This window comes from Carettochelys insculpta, chromosome 1, assembly GCF_033958435.1.
Source record: "Carettochelys insculpta isolate YL-2023 chromosome 1, ASM3395843v1, whole genome shotgun sequence".
Taxonomy (NCBI): Eukaryota; Metazoa; Chordata; order Testudines; family Carettochelyidae; genus Carettochelys; species Carettochelys insculpta.
This window is the reverse complement of record NC_134137.1, coordinates 203,698,196-203,721,310: the sequence shown is the minus strand read 5'-3', so window position 1 is coordinate 203,721,310 and position 23,115 is coordinate 203,698,196. Positions and strand designations below refer to the sequence as shown.

The window sequence follows — 23,115 nt, the reverse complement described above, 5'->3', positions numbered from 1 at the left end:
GAGGAGGGCAATATTGTTGAACAGCATTACCAACACTTCCATGTTCACTGGGCTGTTAGAAGACATTTAGGGGTAAATTACAGCTAAATAACAGCACAGAACACTGAGAGCCAGGACTGGTGGCTGGAAACAAACTTTATGGGACCATGGGAAAGTTGGCCACACCTAATGATATGTGGGTTTCCTGCTAACTAAAATCGTGCTGGATTATGGCTGTTGTCAGACCAGAGAGTGCCATGCTAGAGAGGTTCAGCCTGTACTATCCTTCCATAACATTAATGTAGCCAGGCCTAAGTTAGTACAGAAGTCCCTTGAATTATGCAAGGGTTCCATTCCCATGCACCCTCGCCTAACTCGAATTTTACATAAGTCAAGGGGGTGGCTTTTTTTCCTCAGCAGAACACACGTTCTGTAGCTGGGGAAGCAGCAGGAGCACCTGGAGCTCCTGTTGAAAGGTAAGGCCTGGGACTGGGGAGGGTGAAGCCTGGCAGTGGGTTGGGGCTGTGGGGAGGGTAGGGGCATTAAGCCTGGGGTGGTTTAAGGCTGCAGTGGGGGGAAGGGAGGTGGTTAGCTGGGGCTTTGTGGGGGTAGGGGTTGAGCCAGAGCCAGACCCAGGGGTGGGGGTGAGCCGGAGCTGGGCCTGCGGCTGTGGGGGGAGGTCAGAGCCAGGCGCATGTGAGGGGTGAGCCAGAGCTGGGCACAGGAGGTGGTGAGCTGGAGCCAGAGCTGGGCACGGGGGGTGGTGAGCTGGAGCCAGAGCTGGGCACGGGGGGTGGTGTACTGGAGCCACAACGGGGGGGTTGGGAGGGGGTTGAACCAGGGCCATGCATGCAGGCAAGGCGGGGAGTAAGCCAGAAAGTTCATGGGGGGTGGGAATTGAACCGGGACCACATGGGCCAGGGGATTTTGAGCCAGGGCCGGGGAGAGCGGGATTTTGAGTTGCGCTTAACTTGCATTAATGCAAGTTAAGTGCAACTCGGACTCATGCATTTCAAGGGTTTACTGTAGTACGTTATCCTTCCTTGCAAACAGGTCACAAGTCTAAGCAGAATATGGCTGTGAATATGGGAATGATCAGGGGTTTGGACATCCATTGGTAGACTTTCCTGTCACACAATGGTTACAAGAAAAATCTGCAAAAGGATTTAGCTGCCATATGCCGTGGTGCCAGCTGACAGATGTCCTGAAAATCTGGAAACGCTGATTTATCTTAAAATAGTTGTTTTTCCCATCACTGTTTGATCCTGTGTTGTGTGAACTGAACTTGGCTGGCATCAACTATACTGCTGGCTGGGGCATCATCTCAACGCATTCATCTGCCGAGGGCGGGCCTACTGACGCCAGGGCACACTCTAGGTATAAATAAACCCAAACGTGGACTAATTGCAGATGCCAATTTTCCTGCAATGACAGCACCACTGTTCAAGCCAGTGCAGTTGGAGTTACGCTTTGCTTTCCCTTGCACTCTCTTATACCCTTGGCCATAAAAAAAAATCTCCTTGGGTGAAAGTGATGTCAGAAGTTTTCAGTTCAGGAAAGGTCTGGGAATGTTTAAGCAAGGGGCTTAGCCATTTGTATAGCAGAGAGCCTAGTGCAGGGGATGGCAGCCTGGGGCTCCTTGAGGAGTCATTTGAGACTTCAGCCACTGAGTCCTCTGTGGCTCCGGATGCTGGTGGAATGATCTACCTGTGCACCTCCTGGAGTGGTGGGCGTGAAATTTTGGCCAGGAGCACAGCACAATTGGCCTCCCGCTGCTGTGTGGGAAACCCTCGGCTTCCCCATACCTTGGGAGGCACCAACCTGGTTGCAGTGCTGTGGCTCTGGGGGTGGAGGACTCTTCAAGGGAGTCAGCACAGGATGAGTCTGAGGAAGGTGGGGTGAACTTGCCAGGGCTCTGGCTACTAGGTCTGCGTGCTGCAGTGCGTAGCAGAGCAGATGAGGGGAGACAGAGAGAGGCCAGGGCAGCGAAGGGGCGGCTGGTTACCCCAGTTCAGAGCAGGGCTGCGTAATGGTAGTTACAGCACTAGTGACTGGGGGGTTGCCCTGCTGGGGATGTGGGTGGATGGGGGGATAGGGAGCAGAGGTTCTAGGCCAGGGTGAGCAACAGCAGAAAAGTTTACAGGAAGTTTGTTGCTCAGGCAGGCGAAGCCTGTGCCTGTGGTTTGTATGCTGCTTTTGCTCTTTTGCTTTGGCAAGCCCTGGCACAAATTAAGCATTGGCGGTTAGCAATATTCCATCACAGCTTTTCCACCTGTGTGCAGATTTTTTCCCATCTGTGTGCAGAATAAACTTTTTTCTCTGCACGGAAGCATATGCAAATGTGTGCCACTAGTAGAAACTCAAATCAAGCTGTGGGCACTCTGCTAATCAGCTGAGCAGCATTTGAATCTCTCTTACGCCACTGCACAAACACACAGCTAACAGCAGGGGTGTGCGAAGTGAGGGGGAGGTGCTCCCTCACGGTCATGAAATTTCATAACCGGGGCACAGTGAAATCAGCCAGCCAGGCACAGTGAAATGAGCCAGCCTGTCCCCATAGCCTCTGCTGTATCCTTTCCCCACCCCCGCTGTTGCCAATGGAGCATGGCACATAGCTTACAGGAGACCACCACTCACTTCAGGAGCATTGGACAGGCTGTGGGGGCCCTGCTAACTGCAGGGACAAAATGTGGGGCCTGATATGAAAAGTTTGCTGACCCCTGCTACATTGTATACTCCTAAATTGACCCCCTTTGGATACCCAATTAATTTTTGGTACTCGTTTCCACAAGATAGGACTGATCTTGAAGCTTTCTAGGTCTCAGAAAAGGGTTAAATATTTACATGGATCTCATTACAAATCACTGTGTGTGTGTGTGTGTGTGTGATGTTTTTAAAACAGGTTACATAAAAGTATGGTTTGATGTTATTTATTAAGGACTGTCTCATATTCACATGCAACGCAGCTCTTGAAGTATTGATTTTGTAACTGAATTTGACAACATGGCTCTTCTCACTATTTTGGTTGCAGACCCCTGGCCTGGGGCAGTGGCTCATGCGACCGTGTGTTTTGGAAAGATACGCCTTTTCCATACAGGACACACTCACCCCTTCCATCTAGCTGTGAAACCCCTCCACCTTTTAGCATATGAAAAGAAAGCACAGTGGCTGTCCTCCTCCGATACCTGTTTGTAACCACCTGGCTGAAGACTTCTGCGTTAGAATGATTTTACACATTCTTACAGTCTAATTTTGACTCCTCAACTGATTCGCTCTGGTGTCAAAGCAAAAACACTCTCAGCAGCGAGTTTCAGAGCCTGGGTCAACTGGCTCAACCTCGTGCAAAGGGGATAAAAACGGCAGTATCAAAACAAAAAGCAGTCAAATAGCTGCTTTTGACTGCTTTTTGTTTTGATAGTATATAGACTAGCACGGCTTCCTCTCTGTTACTATAAAAACAACAGTGTAGACATTTGGGTGCCTGGCCTCTGAGACCCTCCCCACTCATTGGTTTTCTGAGTATGCACAAGTCTCATGGACTAACATTTCCAAAAAGGCTCTCTTATGCTGGACGATGCAATTTTTGGCAGTTGGATTTAGGGTACGTATGCCATGGTAAGTTGGTCAAACAAAACCCAGGCACCCTGACTCAGGAGCACTTTTTAAAAATGAAGGTCTTGGTCTCTCTGGGCCAGATTCAGCTTTGCTGTAAGAGGGCACGACTTAGGTGAATATCAAGTATGGCCAAATTTGGCCCTCTTATCAGCTTCCCCTCTTGTGGGATACAGATAAAAATACTTACTCTGCTTTGTCCTCTGGGGTGTTGGGAGGATAAAATAATGGGCCTGGTGGTTGTCAGTGACACCAAGATCCCCACTGCAACTTCAGTGACTTCAAGGTGTGGAAGTGGTGTAAGGGCTTTAGGCCTGTGCATTGCACTCTGGCCATTCTGGATTTCTCTGCCCCTATAAAGGGACCTAGCGTGTAGGCTGTCACAGACCCAAGGCTATTCTAATTATACCAGGGTGGGGTGCAGGCCAGGACCATGCCTGATTCAGAATATATGGACTACACAGCTGATTTAAAGCCACCTTTGTTCTCCCTCCATCCTGCTACAAGTACAAAGCTAGAGTAATGCAAGAAAATGGGATTCCAGTTTGTGAAGCACTTTGAAGATGAAATGGCTAAGTAATGTAATGTTCATGCCATACCATAGATGAGATGCATTCAGACATCTTCTCTGAGGACTAGCGAGCCGTCTGACATGCTTCTTTCCCTCCATCTGTGGCGTATGGGAGGCCCGTATCTGCAGGAGGAGTGGAATGTCAGAACTGAGATCTACCACACGCGTGCAGGGGGACCTCCTGACCTTGTCGTTAGGGCCCTACCAAATTCACGGTCCATTTTGTTCAACTTCACAGTCGTAGGATTTTTAAAATAACCATTTTCATAATTTCAAATATTTTAAAATAAGAACTGCCACAACATTGTACTGTAGGAATCTGGACCCTAAAGGGGGTAGTGGGATCATTGTCAGATTATTGTGGGATGTGGGGAGAGGTTGAGGTATTGCCACCCTTATTTCTGCACTGCTGCTGCTACTGCTGGTGGCTTCAGAGCTGGGCAGCTAGACAGTGGCAGCTGCTGGCTGGGTGCCCAGCTCTGAAGGTAGAGCAACTGCCAACAGCAGCATAGATGTCAGACTGGCATGGTATTATTGCCACCCTTGATTCTTCGTTGCTGCTGGCAGTGCTGCCTTCAGAGCTGGGTGCCTGGCCAACAGTCCCTGGTCTTCAGCTGCCTAGTGCCAAAGGCAGCACAGAAGTAAGATTGGCAATACCACAAACCCCTTAAAATAACCTTGCAACCCAATCCCACTGCAGTTCCCTGTTGGGTTGGGACCCCTAATGTGAGAAACACCAGTCTCCCTGCCCCCATGAAATCTGTGTAACAAAGGGTAAAAGCACGCAAAAGACCAGATTTCACTAGGAGGGTGGAGAGAGAACCAATTTCATCATCCATAATGTGTTCTTCATGGCCATGAATTTAGTAGAGCCCTACTCATTGTATAACCCTTTGTGCCTCAGCAAAGTGGCAGATCTTTCTTCAGTGACTGATTCATATCAGGTCAGGAGTTCTCTGGCAAGCTGGGAGTCACTCTACAACCACACTGATGAAGTGAGTCTGTGCTCACGAAAGCTCATGCTCAAAACTTTTCTGTTAGTCTATAAGGTGCCACAGGACCCTTCGTTGCTGTTACAGATCCAGACTAACACGTCTACCCCTCCGATACTTACAACCACACTGTGTACAACTGAATTTCTGTTTCACTTGTGTCTGCTTTCCTGAGGCAAAGGGCACTGTTTCAGGGAAAGCCCGTCAAAGGTGTTTTAACTTCTATTTACATGTAAGCAGGGTCTGAATGAACTATCTTGTGACACTTGATCTTAGCCAAAAGGCCTCTGTTCTTATCAATTTAATATCTTGTGGCAGCTAGCTGGGAGAAGGAGAGACTTCAGGAGCAAACTGTATTTATATGAACACACCTATTCTGTGTAGGTATCTAGCAGACAGGAACTGGGTAGCTCCAAGTGATTGGCTGTGGATGGTGTTGGGTTACAAATCACTTTAGTATTGCATGCAGGGGCAGTGAAATGTTATTATCATTGTAAGGGAAAAGGGAGTGGAGCTGTGCTGAGCTTGTCCTGATGGAGAGGTCACCAAGAGTTGAAAGGAAGTTGCTAAGCCAGGAGCCTGAATATCACACTGCTGTGAAAGTAAGAGGAGTGGGATATCTGTCCCAACTGGGAGAGGTGGACTCTCCCTAATGATCCTTCGTTTAGTTTAACCAGTTCTTCCCCAAAGCTCAAAGACATAGCTAAATAGTCTTTTAGGGGCCTTTTGTTACTGTGACATGCTCAAATGGAAAGATGAAATTACTTGTGTGTGGGCGGTGTTTCTGCCCAGTCTGTTAAGAGCTGAAAATCACAAAAAGACTGACGTGCAGAGGCAGGTGGCAGCAGCAGGTGACTGACAGCTGGTCGGCTAATGAGCAATTGGCAAGGTGGCCAGCGGAACAAGCAGCATCTAGCAGAGAGGAACGGGCGACTGGCGAGGTGACCAGACAGAACAAGTGCCCAGATGGGGGAGCAAGCAAGGTGCCTTCTTCCCTGGGTGGGAGGTGAACTCACACAAAGGCACCCTGAACTCTGGGTCCTCACTGACCCCAGACCACCACATTGAGTGGGGTAATGTGAGGTAGCAGAGAGGGGCACAGAAAAGGAACTTTTGTCTCTAGCGCTCAAGAGCGTGAGGCAGACGGCACCGTCCACACATACACACAGGAGTGGGTGTCGTGATCATAGTTCTATGATTATGACTCCTGCTTGTAGAATTTTTCCAGATTAATATTGGGTGGCTTCCCCTCTTTTGGTACAAAATTGATTTCTGTACCTAGACTCTGCTTGTATTACCTTTCAGAAGCACCACGGGTGGTGTGTAATGTTCACTCTGAGCTTTTCCATCCATGCGCAGAATAATTCTGTATACACCCAGGCATGTGTGAATATGCACCACCAAATAGAAACACAGAACCTAGCTTGAGTGCTCTGCTAATCATCTGGACAGCATGTGAATTTCCCCTGATCGGTCGCAGAAGTGCACAGCTTACAGGGAACACAGCTTACAGGTGTGTAATTTTCCCAAGTTATTGGGTGGTGGCTCAAGATGGTTCCATGTTGTGTTCTTGAAAAGGAGCCTCTAGATACTGAACACGGCCCTGGTTGCTGTCAGCTCCATCTGGCAGAGAGGTTACATTAACTATAACGCCCTCTTTTAAGGGAGCCCTGGTAACAGAGGCACTGCTAATTGTCCTAATCCAAGCAGCAACTGCTTCGTCTCACATTCTTCTCCCACATAAGGGCCAGGGGGAGTCAGATGCTGAACTCTGCAGAATTGTCTTACCAGTACAATCCCATTCATAAGGGAAGACATGGGATTTGGTTGGACTTCCTGATTCAATGCCACAGTTACTTTTCAGAGGACTGAAGTGGGCTGAATCATTCCCTCCCATGCTATGGGTCAGCCTCACTGTCGCACTGTGCCCACAGGGGGCAGGGATGTGTATGTTCTGGAGGCTGGTAAGCAAAGTAAAAAGCAGTTCTGAGCAGTGCAACAGCCGTGGCAGAGAGCAGAGAAGCCCCATATAGTAGGCACCATCAGAGGTACATTCACAAAGCTCCAGCTCATGTGGCAACCCCTCCACCAAACCATGCAACTGAGAGGTACAAATGAAATGGTCTGGCAGCTCCTGAAGAGGAGGTGAGTGAATATTCTGATCTGTGCAGCGCTCCGTCATGGCTCATTCCTGTCCTGGCACACTGCACTGGTGTGGGGCTTGGGGATATTTTGCCCATGTATGTGTTTATTTAAGTCGCCATGTAAGTTATGTGAATAAATCATGCCTACAAATATAATTCTGTAAGCAGAGATGTGGTCTATTTGTCACAGCACCGAATGGAACAGTAGGAATCCTTGAGTTGTAATCTAGCTGCTGCTGCTTAGCATATGTGCAACAGGCCTGAGGTGGTACTTTATCAACATTCATCACTGCATTTAGTCCACTGGTTGTATCATTAGCTTCCTTGTCCCAGGTGGAGTACTGAGGACGAGTGTGATGTGAAACCTGATCCAGGTCCCCCTGGATCAAGCTGCAACATTAATTCTCTGTACAGCTTTGGAAAAGTCAGCAGTGCATTGTGAGCCTCACTTTCCATGTCTATGAAATAGAGCTAATGCCTTCAGTCTCCTCAGAGGATGTTTGTGAAGTGATCTGAAAGTCCAAATAACTATTATGAATGCAAAGCTGTTTTTATTATTCGGGTCAAGGAGGAGAGCAAGCATAGTGAAGATAAAGCTTTTGAAACACAGGTTCCCATTAATAGTCTTTAGCATACAGTCCTTATTATAATCTAATTTGACTAAAATGGGATTAATTTTATAATGCTATAATGTCATTTGCATGGTCCCATTGTATATACTATTATTACTATGAATTAATGCAATACCTTGGAAGAACTTTGAGCAAAGGGGCATGTGAAAGCTCAGTGAATCTCTGGTGTTTTGCAGTGGATACCATTTTATTTTTTTTAGCCATCTTATGGTGTATGTTATCTGTACATAATAAGAATATTCCCAAACTTACCTTAAATTGCACAGCAACACAATCTAGTAGACAAAGCTCTGGACCATAAGTCTTAATCTCTTTTCAAATTTAACCTGAAATGAATTTTTCTCCCTTGTCTCTGTTTTCTAATTTTGTTGTTTATTTTTCTAGCTATAATTCTTTGAAGCATTTTGGGATACAAATCTTGATCCTACAGACACTTAAATAGGTGCATAACTTTATGAGCTTGGTGAGGATATTCATGAGTGAAGTTCAGCAAATTGTGGAGAAGGGATGTGTTAACTTGCAGTGAAACATATTAAGGTTAGGCGGTGATAAGTGAAATGGTACAATGTGTTACATTCAGTGTTACCTTTATTTTTTCCATCCAGGGCAGAATAAATTTGTTATGTGCACCAAAATGTGTGTGGATGTGCACTGCCAAAAGAAACACCTGCTGCTTGCTGTGGGTGGCTCCTAATTAGCTGGGCAGTTCCTGAATCCCTCCTGAGCAGCTGACCAAATGCTCAGCTGACAGGGAGCACTGGTTACATTGTCGGTTGAAAATCAAAAGGAACATATGCAGCCTTATTAAATGGAGATACCAGAGGCTTGGACTCCTGGACAGAAGCACTGCCCAGACCTCTTGCTTGGAGCATTGGGGGTTTGACTTTGAAGGGTCATGGCTGGCTCCTGAGGAGGGAGCAGGATCATGGAAGTAGTTTGGGAGCGATCCTGTGATCAGGAAGGTTCCGCGGATGGCACTGCTAGGCTCTGATAAGACTGAGCTTCTCTCCAGAACAGTGGTTCTCAAAGCGCTGTCTGTGAATGCCTTGCTGATGGGTGGTGGGCTTGAGCCTTGGCCCTCTCCCCCTGCAGCGCAGAGTCTGCTGGGGCACTTCAGCCACACAAAACACACACCTCTGGAGTGCCAGTTTCAGCTTCCCCTTGCAGGTGGTTGGGGGGAGCCCAGAGCCATGGGCCAGATTCAGCTCATGGGGGGGTGGGGAAGCGGCAATGTGTGCTGCTCCTGCCCCACTCCCTGCAACTGGGGGGAACATCAGCACAGGAAACCCATCCCTTGGCGGCTTTCCCTGCAGCTCCCCTTGGCTGGAATCATGGCCAATGGGAACAGAGGGGAGCGGTACCTGGGAGTGGTGGGGAGTGCAGAGCCAGGTAAGCACTGCTTCTCCCCGACCCCCGCCACATCCTGACCCGCATCCCCATCCCCAGCACGTTTGCCCTCCCACCAAGACCTTGCATCCCCAGCCTACTCCTATACCCTCCCCCCTGGCTAGACCTCTGGTCCCCTCCTGCATCCCCTCCTGAGCAGACTTCCAGGACCCCTCCTTCACCCTCCTCCTGCATGCTACTTCTCACTTAGACCCCCACAAACTCAGCTAACTCCTGAAGGCTACCTTCCTCCCTCACCTCCTCCTGCACCCCAACTCCCAGCCAGACCTTGCACCCCCATCCTTATCCTGCTCCCCAGCAGCCCCCTCACAGACTGAACCCCTCATTTTTGGCTCCACCCCAGAGCCTGGGAACCCCCACAAAAATCTGCTGATCATAGGACCCCAAAAAAGTTAATTTGGCCTGTTGTAAGTCCCAAATCTCATTCCTCCCTCCCCCACCATGGGGCTGGAGTGTGAGGGAGTGAGGTGTCTGTCAGGGCCACATCAGTAAGGATTTGGGCAAGGGGGTTGGTGGTTGTTTTGCTTCTCACTTACAAGTGGCCCCCAATTGATTTTTCTGTGTGTCATTGACCCAGACCCCAAAAAGGTTCCCCCCACTTCCAGTACATAAAACAATGTTGAAACTTTTTGTTGTGAACATAAATTAATATTTTACTTTATTTAAAATGAAGTTTGGTAAGTTAACTAGATATACACAATGAGATCTAAATATATGCTCTCTTATGTTACAGCTGCGTATATACATTTTTATGCTACAAAATATGAATAATTTAATATTTAAGGTATTTAGAGATAAGCAAATGTATTTGTCATCTAGGTGGTTGGCTGGTGGTGCCTGGAAAGGTTTGTGTTGAGTGGGATAGGCCAAGAGCCAAAAGTTTGAAAACCACTGCTTTAGGACGAAGGAGAAAAGTTAGTGAAATCTTTTGTTGCGTTTCCGCAGGTTAAATAAAAGTTCACCAGTTGTACAAACTCAGAAGTTGGAGATGTAATCATCCTGCAGGATTTGAAGAGAGATTCAGGGCTCTTGAAATAGAGTTAGTAACAGAGGTGAAAGCAAGCTGGTGTGCCCTGGTGCACAGCTCCTGCAAGAGCTGTGGCAAAAGCCAACAAGGAGCTATTTAAAGAGCTGGCCATGACCTAGGGTATAATAGGACAGCACCTGTAAACAAATTTTTAGTTACTTTCATTCCTAGTTAGGAAAAGCAATCACAATTGTTGGGGATACACAAGCAAGTGTCCTGAGAGGAAGTTGTGACCTAGTTTGTGCTTAAGTTAGGCTGACATAGCTATATCAGTCAGGGGTGTGAAAAATTCCTACCCTTGAGTGTTGTATTTTGGACTACCTAATCTCCAGTGTAGATGCAGCTCAGGAGATGGAAGAATGGTTCTGTCAACCTAACTGCGGTTGCTGGGTAGGTAATGTTCCTACACTGATAGAAAACCGCCATCTGTTACTGTAAGCTGCATTGACTGTACAGGGCTATGTCTACATAGCCATGCCAACATAGTCTCTGAAGTGTGTACACACCATGCGAGGTGAAAGGGTTGTATTAGTAAGGTGCTGAATAAGGTGTGTGCCCTGCAAAAGCAGGTTGTGACACATGTGTGTAAGTGCTTGCAGGATCAGGACCATGCTGCACATAAAAATACTCAAATTCAGTCATATTTACACTGTGTAACGTTTTAACTCTAAAGCCTTCTGTAGGAGTGAAGAAGGGAAATGTACAGGTATTCTAGTCCTACTATCAACATCACTTGTTTTCCAGCTCTCTCATGGAGGCATTTTGATACAATCAAACTCTTGAACCCTAATTTTATAGACTCAGACTTTAAGGCCAGAAGGGACTAAGTGTGGCAGAACCTATAGCTGGCAATTTGTGTGTAAGTACCCAAACCACTTCTCAGCATGCAAAATATGACTGTGGCACACTGACATTTCCATACAGCGCCCAAACTCTCTTGATGCAATGTTCCCAGACACCAGTATGTCACAGCGATGTGCTGCTGTGGCACTGCCACAACAATAAACATTGGGAGGGCATGAGGCCTACCTCTTTCTCACAAAGACAAAAAGTAGCAGCGCTGCTGCTTTGTACATACAATCCTCGCTTGCATGCAGAGGTGCTGCTGCACCCCCTCACTTGAAGAACAAGAAGTCCGGTGGCACCTTCTAGACTAGCAGATATTTTGGAGCATAAGCTTTTGTGGGCAAAGACCCAGTGCATCAGATGCATCTGACAAAGCAGGTCTTTGCCCACGAAAGCTTATGCTCCAAAATATCTGCTAGTCTATAAGGTGCCACAGGACTTCTTGTTATTCTCAAAGAGAGAGACTAACATGGCCACCTCTGATACCCCTCACTTGAAGCAATGTCCATAATAAAAAGGGCTTACAGTTGGCCTTCCTGGACCTCAGCATCCACCTGCCACACACTGGTGCAGCAGCCCTGCTTGCCTAAGGCATAAGCAAGCAACAAGCTGTCCTGTTGCACCTTCGAGACTAAGAAAGTCATTGGGTCATGAGCTTCCGTGCCTAAAACCCACTTCACCAGATGATAATGGGGTGGAAAAAAGGAGTCCCGGTTTTTGCAGCCGGGAGGGGAGGGGAGGGGGAAGTGCCTCTCACTATTAGGCTCACAGGGTGAAGAAGTGGGTCTTCCCCAGGAAAGCTCATTACCTACCACCTACACTGGTTAGTCTTTACGGTGCTGGTTTGGTACCCACCCAGACTAACGCGGCCACTCCGCGGAGAGGAGCAGGAGCAGGAGCAGGAGCAGTTAACGAGGCGCACTAGCCAGCCGTGTCTCAGGCCGGCCGGGGCGCGCTTCTCTAGCTCTCCCGACCGCGCTGCCCTGCTTTGCAGCCTCGGGAGCCGCAGTCTGGCCCCTGGGCTGTCACGTGATCCGGCCGGGTCCAAGAGCAGGGTGTGTGGCCGAAGTGTGGCCGGCTCTGCGCACCCCCTGCGGGAGCGGGACAGGCCCTTTCCCCGGGCGGGGCGGGGCGGGGGCGCAAGGGCAGGACTGGGCGGAGCGGAGGGCGGGGCGGGGTTGCCCGGCGCGGAGGAAGGGCCGGGTGCTCTCCTGTGGAGCGGGGAAGAGAAGCCGCCGGCTGCGGCGGCAGCGCGCGGAGCAGGTAGGTTCCCGGTCGACCGGCCCTTGCCCGGGGCGGGGCGCGCGGAGGGAGCCGTGTGTGCACGTGGGGCGGGGCGCGCGCCGCCTGCGGGCTTTGCCGGGGCTGGGAGGGAGAGATCGGCTGTGCCGCCGCCGCTGCAGCTGCTGCTGCTTCTGCACGCTCCGGGGCTGGCGGCTGCTGCTGATCCCCGCGGCGGGGGCCCGGTCCCAAGCGCCTCACCCCCCTGCTGCAGCCCGGCCGGGGGAGACAATAGTGGGCTGGGCTTCCCGCCCGGCGCGGCTCGGGCATCGCGTCTGGCCGGGGCTCGCTCCCCCGGGCCGCCGCTGACCCCTTGCTAACTTTGCTCCTAGGAGAAGGGGACCCGGCTGCCCGCTGCGGAGCGGGAGCGCTGAGCTGAGCCAGGACCGAGCCGGGGAGCGGCTGCCGAGGGTGGGATCGGGGCTCCGGCTGCACAGTCAGGCAGAGCCCAGCCCAGCCCGGCGGGTGGAGGAGATCGGAGCACGGCTCATTCCCCCGTCCCAAGGAAGGAAGCAGCTGGAGGAGTGAAGACATCGGGGTCGACTCCGCGGCCGTGTAGCAGCAACGCTGGGACGCCGGGGGCTTCAAACACCCATTGCACCTTCAGCTCCCGGCCGGTAACTGCCTATTGGGACCTGCAGTGGGGAGGTTTCCGTTTTCTCTGGGAGGAGGCTCCAGCATTCCCACACTGAGCTGCGGACGGGATTTGTCCTCCTCTGTTCCCTGGCGGACTAAGCTAAAAGGAAAGAGTGGGCAATCGCTCTTGGAACTGGACCTGGAAAAATCAAAGTAGGAAAAGAGGCGCCTCGGGTGCCGGGATCCCGAATGACCTTCCGTTGGGACCATACTTTTAGCCATTGAGGACGTCTTCCCTCATCCTTCTGTTCTTTGCTTCCCCCCATCCCCACCTTGCACTTCCAGGCTCAATGAAACCTTTCTCTGGAGATATAAGTCCCTTGATAGCTGACAACTGAATGTAAAAGAATAGGCAAAAGAGGCCTGGAAAGAGAGCTGCCCCTTCAGCTTCTCTCTCATTCAAAGATGAGGTGCCTTCTGCAAGAGTTGACATCTCTTCTGCTGCTGGGTAAGTGGCTGCCCGTCTATAGCAATGACTTGTTTAAAAGTTTGACTCGCCATTCATTTTTCTTTTTTGTAGTGTACTTTGTAAGGAATATGGCTTTATCACACCCATTCAATTTTCTAAGAGATTATAAGTGGCCAATAGTAGTACCCTGTGCTCTTCCCAAGGAAGTGCAATAGCAAAGGCTATTGCTGGAATTGGAGGGAGAAAACTATCTATGGCCTTTTCAGCATTGAACAAATTGATTGTGCAGATTGAACCTCTCTCGTTCAGCACCCTCAGGACCAGACCAGTGCCCAACGAGAGAATTTGCCAAACTGCTGGAGGTCAATATTGGCTAGCAGCATTACCAACACTTCCACTGCTCACTGGGCTCTTCTTAGAAGAAAGACATTTAGGGATAAATTACAGCTAAATAACAGCACAGAACACAGAGCCAGGACTGGTGGCTGTAAATAGACTTTATGGGACCAGGGGAAACTTGGCCACACTAATGATAAGTGGTCACCTGGCTAAGTAAAATCATGCCAGATTACAGATGTTGCTGGATGCAAGAGTGCTCATCTAGAGAGGTTCAATCTGTATTATTTATTTGTATTACCATAGCAGTTAGGACCCCATTGGATTAGACATTCTACAAACAGAACAATGATGCCTGATCCATTCAGAACTTGCAGACTGCATGAGGAAGGACCTGCAGCTGTACCATTTTTAGTCTCTTGCTTGTCAGATTTCACAAGCAGACTCTGGTCAATATTGGACTGGGGTAACTGTGTGGGAACTTAAATGCTGGTGACTCAGTAGGTGGCGCTTATCTCTCTTAGTAAGTACAGAAGGAAGTCTTGATGTGGTTTATGTGTTGCTGGATTAAAAAAAAAACCCATAAATCGAAAGTCCTCCTTATTTATGATTCTTAGCGTTTGCATTAAATTATTATTACAAAGTGAAGGTGGCTTCCTGCCTAAACTTCAGCTCTTGTAAGTATACGCTGTTTCTGTGAATTCCCCTTATCCCACCTGTGTACAGTATTTTTCAGTTACTGCCTTAAAGTGCCTTGTAGAGAGGCAGTTGAACAGCGGTTGTGTTCCATCCCACAAGGGACTATCTCAGTGGCTTGATGTACATGGTCTTGTAAAGTGTTTGGGATCTTTATGAAAGAGATGCTGTAGTGCTCTAAAGTGCCTGTACAAGTTTAAGAATGGGTGAATACAAATTTAGTCGAAACATCTCATCAGCCTTTGTGATGACCTGTGTGTCCAGCCTAGTGTTAAAATGTATTTTGAGTAAAGGGGAGATCTTTGTGAAAATACAGTACTCTCTTTCCACACCACAAAAACACAGCTTTGGTGAGTCTGTGTGAAGCGAGATACTTTGTAGTGGTGAAAGCTTCCTTTGCTCCTATAGAAGTGAGGAATTTTTGTTAATTTCTAAGCTGTGGGAGGAAACAAGAAGAGCTGGCTTCCTCTTCTGTGTCTAGTCATAAGAACTGGCAAAGCAAGTGCAAGATAGCTTGGAAATGACACTTCTGCTTGAACTGCACAGCCGTGCTTCCACATCGCTGATTTCATGTTTCTCTTGCTATCCTCGCTTTGATGGAAGAGAGAGAGGAACTTTCAGACTGGTTTTGGACAGGGTTCAAACTTTGAAACAGTGCTTTTTCTCCTCCCCAGTCCCTAGAAAAACACTTAGAAACCAAGGTTGTCCTTGATTACTCTGATGTGTAATTTATCAGAACTCAGTAGATTAGTTCATCCATGTTGACTACAAAATTAAAATTGTTTGAGTTAACTTTACATGCTTGAATACTAAATTTCTGATTAAGAACCATGGTTTTTTTTTTCTGGATAACGTATTTCTAGTAAAGAGTGGGTGGGTGCTCGTCTATTCTTCCTTTCAAGTTAAAACTAAACTGATACTCTAGCATAGCAGTAGGGGGCATTGTGTTGCTATAGGATCTGTCTTTCAGATGAGACACAAAACAGACCCTGACCTACAATTCGTCTCATGTATGGGAGGGGTAGCCGTGTTAGTCTGGATCTGTAACAGCAACGAAGGGTCCTGTGGCACCTTACAGACAATAGTCTATAAGGTGCCACAGGACCCTTCGTAACTCTTCTCATGTGAGTTTAGGTGTTACGTCCAGTGCCCTGGCCAAACTGTAGCTTGGTAATTACTTCCTGCTAACGTGAATTATATTTTATACTTCTCCAGTTAAAACTGGATCCGACTTCCTTAATTTTCTATCAGTGGTGTGTGGAAAAGCTGCCAAGCTGACTAATGGCTGTTGCCATTTTATCTCAGAAGGGTTTCTTTCCCATGGCATGCATCAGAATCCTATGCACAGATGTGGGCTGTAAAGCATTTTGGTATCTTTGTGCAAGCAGAGGCATACTCTAAGATGTTTTTAAAAAATCGTGTGGGACGGGGAGATTGGCTAGTTCCATTTTTGGTATGCATCAGTAGGGCTTAGGTTCTAGGCTTCTTCAAACTGCATAATATTTGCTGAGCTGGTGTTTAACACCCGATATGACAGTGCCTTAAAGCCTTCTGCTCTGCCTGAAAGCCCTAGGCTACTAAAAATTCCTTAGGACAATGTTTCTGAAAACTAGAGACTTGATTTACCATACTAAGGAGGAGGGGAGGGTGAGACTCAAAAGCTTTATCTTGTTTTATGACATAAAATTTCTCACTGGCTTGCCAAATAAGGCTTCAGCGTGATTGTTTGTAGTGCTATAATATACAGTGCTGATCAGTTGTGGTGATAGGTGCACTTAAAAAGGAATGTACTTCATGTTCCTCTACTGCTTATAATCCCTTAGAATTGTTTAAAAAATGGTTGCGATACAAGGTAAAGACAGCTAGTTTGTACTTGATTTACTATCTTATATTAACAAATTCAAAATAACTCTGCAGAGCTGGGGTTTGAAAACCCACAGCTGGCATGTGGGTGTCACACTGAGACCGTTGCTGCTTTTTTTTTTTTTTTTTTTTTTTTCCTTTTACTGCAGTTCAGTTTTCAAAGCTTTAAACAAGGAGCACTTCCTTGCATCGAGTATAAAATGGGGGACCAGGGCAAGTATTGTAATACTCCCCTGTGGTGGTGAGACTCTTAATACTTCTGCCAGGCAGTACTAATCCTGTATGTAGTTATGAGATTTACCTGATTTTTTTCAAGGAGGCAGAATCTGATATTGTGTTTTATAATGTAATACAATGGTCTTGGACAGAATGCAAAATGTATTTTCGTTGTTAACTGGTTTATGAACAGGTTTTGTTTTGTACTTGCATTTGACTTTCTACACCAGTGGTATCCAAAAGAAATTTAACAATTACCACAAACCTCCCTGCTGCCAGGCACTGCCTCCTCCTACCCCGCCCCCACAGCCAGGCACCCTAACACCCACCCACCCCAAAAACTGCTGGTGACTCACCAGAGCCTCTCAGCCCTGAGCTGACCCTGACAAGCTGTCCCGCAGCCCCAAGCAAGCTGCAGGAGGAGCTGTCTCCACTGCCACGTGCTTGTCCCACCAAGTGGTGGGGTGGGTGTGCGGAGGGACAGAGAGCTCCCTGCGTGTGGCTCTAATGAGCTGCTTCGCCACACCACGCTGTCCATTTCGCCGCATGTGGTGCACAGACAGCATATTGGACACCATAGTTCTACACTGTAAGACTGCCACCTGCAAATGAGCACAGATCACTGTAAATTGCAAGCACCTGCATGTGTGTATGTACCCAGATGCTTACAGAGATGTATATACATACTTATTGGGGAGTGGAGCCACTGAAAGGTCCTGAAACTTCAGGTCATTATAGGTAGCATGCTGCCATAACAAACAATAAGGATGCCAAGGGGTCTCCCAGGATACATTGGATGGCTGCTCCTCTGCCCCAAAGGCCCTTGTCCTGGAGAGCCAGCAGTTGCTCCTTTAGACTCCTGGGTTTGCATAGACTCATGCCCCTGGCATGCTACTCTTCTGTTTCAGCTGAGCTGGCTGCCTAGCTGGGATTGTTTGACTTTGTTGCTGCCAGGCTGAGAGTGGGCCTTGGATGAGACTCAGGTGGCTAAAAATAAATCTAGACAGGACTTCAGTGGGTGCTTGTTAGTTAGTGAAAAAGAAAATGGCAGAAATGGTGTTCTCTCACCTCTTCTTAGCAAAGCTGGCGGTCTGAGAACTTTGACAGCCACTGTTGGTAGTTCAACATCCAGAATCGGAAGAGTCTTCAGAGCTTGCATTTGTGAGTGAGGCGGCAAAGCTGCGCCTGCTCTTAGAGAGAGATTTTTTTTTTGCCACAGTGGTGTGTCATCTCCAGACTGAATTTCTGCAGCTAATACAGATTGTGGCTACCTGCTCACTGCTTTTCAGAGGCCAGATCTATGCTACAAACTTACATTGGAACTGTAGACCTGTATCACTCCAGGGTGTGAAACAGCCACACTCTTGAATGAAGCAGTTATACCAACCTAACCTCCCAGTGTAGGCAGCTCTAGGTGGGAGCGGGTCTCTTCTTTAACATAGTGGCTGCCTCTCAAGGAGGTGGATTAACTGTGCCAGACTGGGAAGCTGTCCTGTTGGTGTAGTCATGTCTTCAGAGAGGCTTTACAGTGGCACAGTTGCAGCTGTTTGTGTAGACCAGCCCTCAGATGAACATTAAACTTGTGCCTCATAAATGACATTGGCTACCACTTTGTTTCCAGGAGCAGTTGAAATCCTTGTATCTATAACGCTTTATTTCTTTTCTCAATGTTCTATCATGGCAGCTGAGGAACCTGAATTGACTCTTGACCCTTCTGCTGGAAGTGGCCGGCAGCAACCGGGGCTGAGTTCAGTATCTAGGGGGATTGACCAGTGTTCTTTGCCTCTCAGGCTCTCCAGTCCAATACTGTAAAGAGCCAATCTACACACCCAAACTTTCTCCATACGCCTCTTCAAATGCCCCACTTACAACTCTGTCCACTCCGTGCAGGCCCTGATATGATGCATTTCCCTCATTGAGCCTGAGGCAAGGCCACCTTTGTACTGGTCCAGTGTTCTACTTGCTCCTGCGAGCCACCTGTCCACGGTGTTTCTCTGGTGGCCTGTCTGCTCTGTTGTGGTGTTGCTATAGGCAAAACCCAGTGATTCCAGCTTTCTGTGGCTTCAGCTGCCAGTGATGCACGCTCATAGTGGCTTCAGCTATGGGCCTAGTCAACAGCATCTCCCAAGGTGGATTCTCACAAAATAACCATTGAACCCAGCTTTAGATCTATTTTTGAACAGTGGGGGAGAGAACTAGTCAAACCAGTCTTAACAGTTGTATGGCCAAAAGGCTCCCAATAGGCTGGTTCAACCACTTTCTGTCCTCGCCTCTTCTGCCTCACAATGCTCAGATGGAGGGAGCCCTGAGCCATCCATTACTTATACAGCCCTTTATCCCCACAACAACTTCAAGCAGTGGTGCACAACAAGAAGTCCTGTGGCACCTTATGGACTAACAGATATTTTGGAGCATAAGCTTTCATGGGCAAAAACCTGCTTTGTCAGACGCATGAGTTGTGGGGTTCCAGAGAAGGATTTACAGAAGTCTCAGTCAAGGGAAGGGCCAGAGCTGACAAGGTCTGTTTAGTCACAGAGGATGTGGCCCATTAACAGCAGTTAATGTGGAGTTGTGAAGATCAAGAGAGGAGAAATCAGGTCAGTTCAGTTAGGGAGAATGTGGCCTATTATCAGTAGCTACTGTGGAGGTCAAGAGCTGAGAAACTGTTTTATTGTAATGGGCCAGGCACTCCCAGTCTCTGTTCAATGCTTGGTTGATGGAGTCAATTTTGCAAATGAATTGCAACTCAGAGATTTCTCTCTCCATTTTATTTTTAACTTTTTTTTGTTGTGAGACTGCTACTTTTAAATCTGTTGGCGAGTGTCCAGGGAGATTGAAGTGTTCTACACGTTTTTGTATGTTACCATTTCCTGATGTCTGATTTATGTCCATTTATTCTTTTACATAGAGACTGTCCATTTTGGCCTATGTACATTTCAGTGGGGCATTACTGGCACATGATGGCATATATTATATTAGTAGAAGTGCAGGTAAAAGAGCCCCTGATGGTGTGGTTGATGTGGTTAGATCCTTTCTTACACCGGATAATAGCATAAATTGTGACTTTACAACAACCAGCTTGTTGTTTACAACAGATCAAATCTCAGTGCTTCACCTGCTATCCATCAGGCTTTGTTGATAAGGTATTACATCCACACATCTTTGCATTTTCATGCAAATGATCTATCATGGACACATTCCCCAAATCCTTCAGCAGTATTGAGCTCCTGCTGGCACATTCCTTACAGAGGTATTTTGGGTAAAAAAAAAAACCCCAAAAAAAACCAAAAAAACCCCTTGATTCTGGAAGCTGATCTCCCAATCCCTTGTTTTTTGCTTAGTTTGTTGAAGTTCAGAGCATGTTGAGCATGCAATATATTTGCTTAAGCTTTAATACAGAGAATTTTGGTTTTGCAAGTTGGACATTTAATGTTATTCATCTCAGCTTTCTTTATTAAATCACTTTTTATCGTGAATGTACCTAGAATGCTTTTGACGGGTGCATTATACAAAATTGCTAGGATGAATAAATAATAATGTTCGAGATGGGTGGGGAATGTAGAGTTTGTGTGTTTTGGGAGTAAGCAAATCCCTTCCATGTTTAGGAAGTCATTCAGCATGTGTCAAGTATCGGAAGGGTAGCCGTGTTAGTCTGGATCTGTAACAGCAACAAAGGGTCCTGTGGCACCTTATAGACTAACAGAAAAGTTCTGAGCATGAGCTTTCGTGAGCACAGACTCACTTCATCAGATGCTGGTCTTGGAAATCTGCAGAGTCAGGTATAAATAAGCCAGAGCAAAGGTGGGGATAACAAGGTTAGCTCAGTCAGCAAGGGTGAGGCTTACTACCAGCAGTTGATCTGGAGGTGTGAACACCAAGGGAAGGGAAGCTGCTTCTGTATTTAGCCAGCCATTCGCAGTCTTTGTTTAAGCCAGAGCAGAGGGCATCGAATTTGCAGATGAACTGTAGCTCAGAAATTTCTCTTTGGAGTCTGGTCCTGAAATTTCTTTGCTGTAGGATAGCTACTTTTAAGTCTGCTACTGTGTGGCCTGGGAGATTGAAGTGCTCTCCTACGGATTTTTGTATATTGCCATTTCTGATGTCTGATTTGTGTGTGTTTATTCTTTTCCGTAGAGACTGTCCAGTTTGTCCGATGTATATAGCAGAGGGGCATTGCTGGCACATGATGGCATAAATGATATTGGTAGATGTACACCTGAAAGAACCCACGATGGTGTGGCTGATCTGGTTAGGTCCTGTAATGGTGTTGCTGGTGTAGACATGTGGGCAGAGCTGGCAACGAGGTTTGTTGCATGGATGGGTCCCTGAGTTAGAGTGACTGTGGTGCAGTGTATAGGTGCTGGTTAGGATTTGCTTCAGGTTGGCAGGTTGTCTGTGGGCAAGGACTGATCTGCCTCCCAAGGCCTGTGATGTGGTTCAGCATGTGGTGCCCTTTTTGTCTGCTTGTTTGATCCCTATCTGATGGTTAGATTTCAGTGACTCTGTAGCTGCCCTAGTAGCAATCAAGAGATACCATTTTCAAACCCCTCATTGCACAAAGGGCCACCTTCCTCAAGGATGTTACTGACTTCTTCAGAACACCTGCCTTGCCACCATGGAGTATATACTTCCCTGTACACCAGTATCTTTTGCCATGATGGCATAGCTGCCTGTCTCAAATATCTGTAAGATAATAGATAACTCTCAGGTATCCACCCCAAAAAAGTCACCCATATCATCCAATTCATTCTCACCCCATAAGTTTTCCATTCAACAGCAAACACTTTACCCAAACAACAGGTACTAGCATGGTTCTCCAGTATGCCAACATCTTCCTGAGCCACCTTAAAGATGAATTGTTGGAGAAATGCACCACAAAACCCACGTATATTGACGTTTTCATCCTCAAGACAGGCAAGCCTAAACTCGTCTGGAGATCTCCATCACAACTTAAACTACCTATCCATTAAATTCCCTCTGGAACTTCACATGCTAGCATCAACTTTATGGACACCCCCTCACCTTCAACAATGGAACCCTATAGATAATTATATAGAAGAAAGCCAGGGATCACTCACCTACCTGCATAGTTCCAGTATACACCAAGAAGTGTATGTACAGTCAGGCACTCATACCACAGACAGTGTTCCAAGGAGCAAATCCAGATTATACTGTGTCACACTTACATGTCTGATGGGATGTCCTTGTTTGTGAAGGCAGAAGTAGATTTCAAAATGGAAGGGGCCACCCAGATACAGTGAGAGAATCTGGCTCAGTACAGAAACGAACACCCCCTTCCGTGCTCCTGGCTGTTACCTAATACCCCATAGACGAACCTAAATGGGATATCATCAGACAGCTACAACCCATATTTGATGGGGACTACATACATCCTGAACCCCTGCTTCTAGCCGTCAAACAATTCCCCAGTTTCTCTAGGATCTTCATCATGGAAAGCAAGTTCCCCACAGACAAAGACACCAACTCAAAACAGCACCAGACCTTGTCAGAACAACAGATACAGAACTGCAGCAGTAACTTCACTGCAATAGCAATCAACACCTTCTGCAGCACTTTTCAAGATCCATGGGTGCTACACCTGCCCATCTGTATCACTTCCAGTGTACTGTATAGCCCAATGACAATTATGATGGTGAAATCAGGCAGTTAGTATACGCTCAAATGATCTCATACAGGCAAAAAAAGACAAAAATTGTCCTGTCACCTGTGGATGAACATTTTTCACAAATGATTGGTCTGTATCTACTAACTTATCAGTCCTCATTGTTAAAAGGAGGAGCCCAGGACCTTTAAGTTCATAACATTTCTAGACACTAAAAATCATGGCATTTAATAAAGACACTGAATATATAGCTTATTACAACACTGTATCCATTAATCACCTGTGACTACAGGTTTGTTAACTGGTCACATTATCTTGAACAGTCCCTTCGATTAGGGTATGTGCTAACTACTTATGATCAACTATGTTTGATCTTGTATTTAGCAATAACACTGCTCTCAGTACCTTTCCCAGACCTGAAGAGCTCTTTGTAGTTTAAAAACTTGTCTCTCCAACAGAAGTTGGCCCAGTAAGGGGTATTACCTCACCTTCTGTATATTTATAAGTAATCTCTAGCTCTGTCCTCTCATTAACCTTACCAAGCTCTCCATTTCCATCAATATGCAGACTCTGTATTTCAGAATGATGAATGTGAGCAAGTTTTTTTGTCATTGAGAGGGTTAATTGAAACACTGCAATGATCCTAAAAGAACTTTTGCCTTTCTAGTTATGAACACATAATTTTAGCACTAATCCAAAAGAAATTGAAAATTGTTTTAGCCAAATGATAAAAGCCCTTTTGCAGCATCAGTTATTGCTTTGTGCCCTGGCACTGTGGCACATTGGAAATGTCACTGTGATTTTGCTTCCTCTCCGAGAAGCAATGAAGTTTACTTAAGAACTGA

General features: G+C 47.1%; 1 protein-coding gene across 3 annotated transcripts in view; it reads left to right on the top strand.

Moving 5' to 3' along the window:
- Positions 1–12,445: 12,445 nt before the first annotated feature.
- IGSF3 (immunoglobulin superfamily member 3) overlaps positions 12,446–23,115 on the top strand; it is a 185,352-nt gene continuing 174,682 nt past the window's right edge. For 2 of the 3 annotated variants that reach the window (XM_074997989.1, XM_074997972.1), the window contains exons 1-2: positions 12,446–12,473; positions 12,824–13,575. In XM_074997989.1, the coding sequence (XP_074854090.1) occupies positions 13,533–13,575 (43 nt within the window). In that variant the 5' untranslated portion in view covers positions 12,446–12,473; positions 12,824–13,532. Of the gene's footprint in view, positions 12,474–12,628; positions 13,576–23,115 lie in introns of those variants that run through there. The other variant, XM_074997982.1, reaches the window with a different exon arrangement.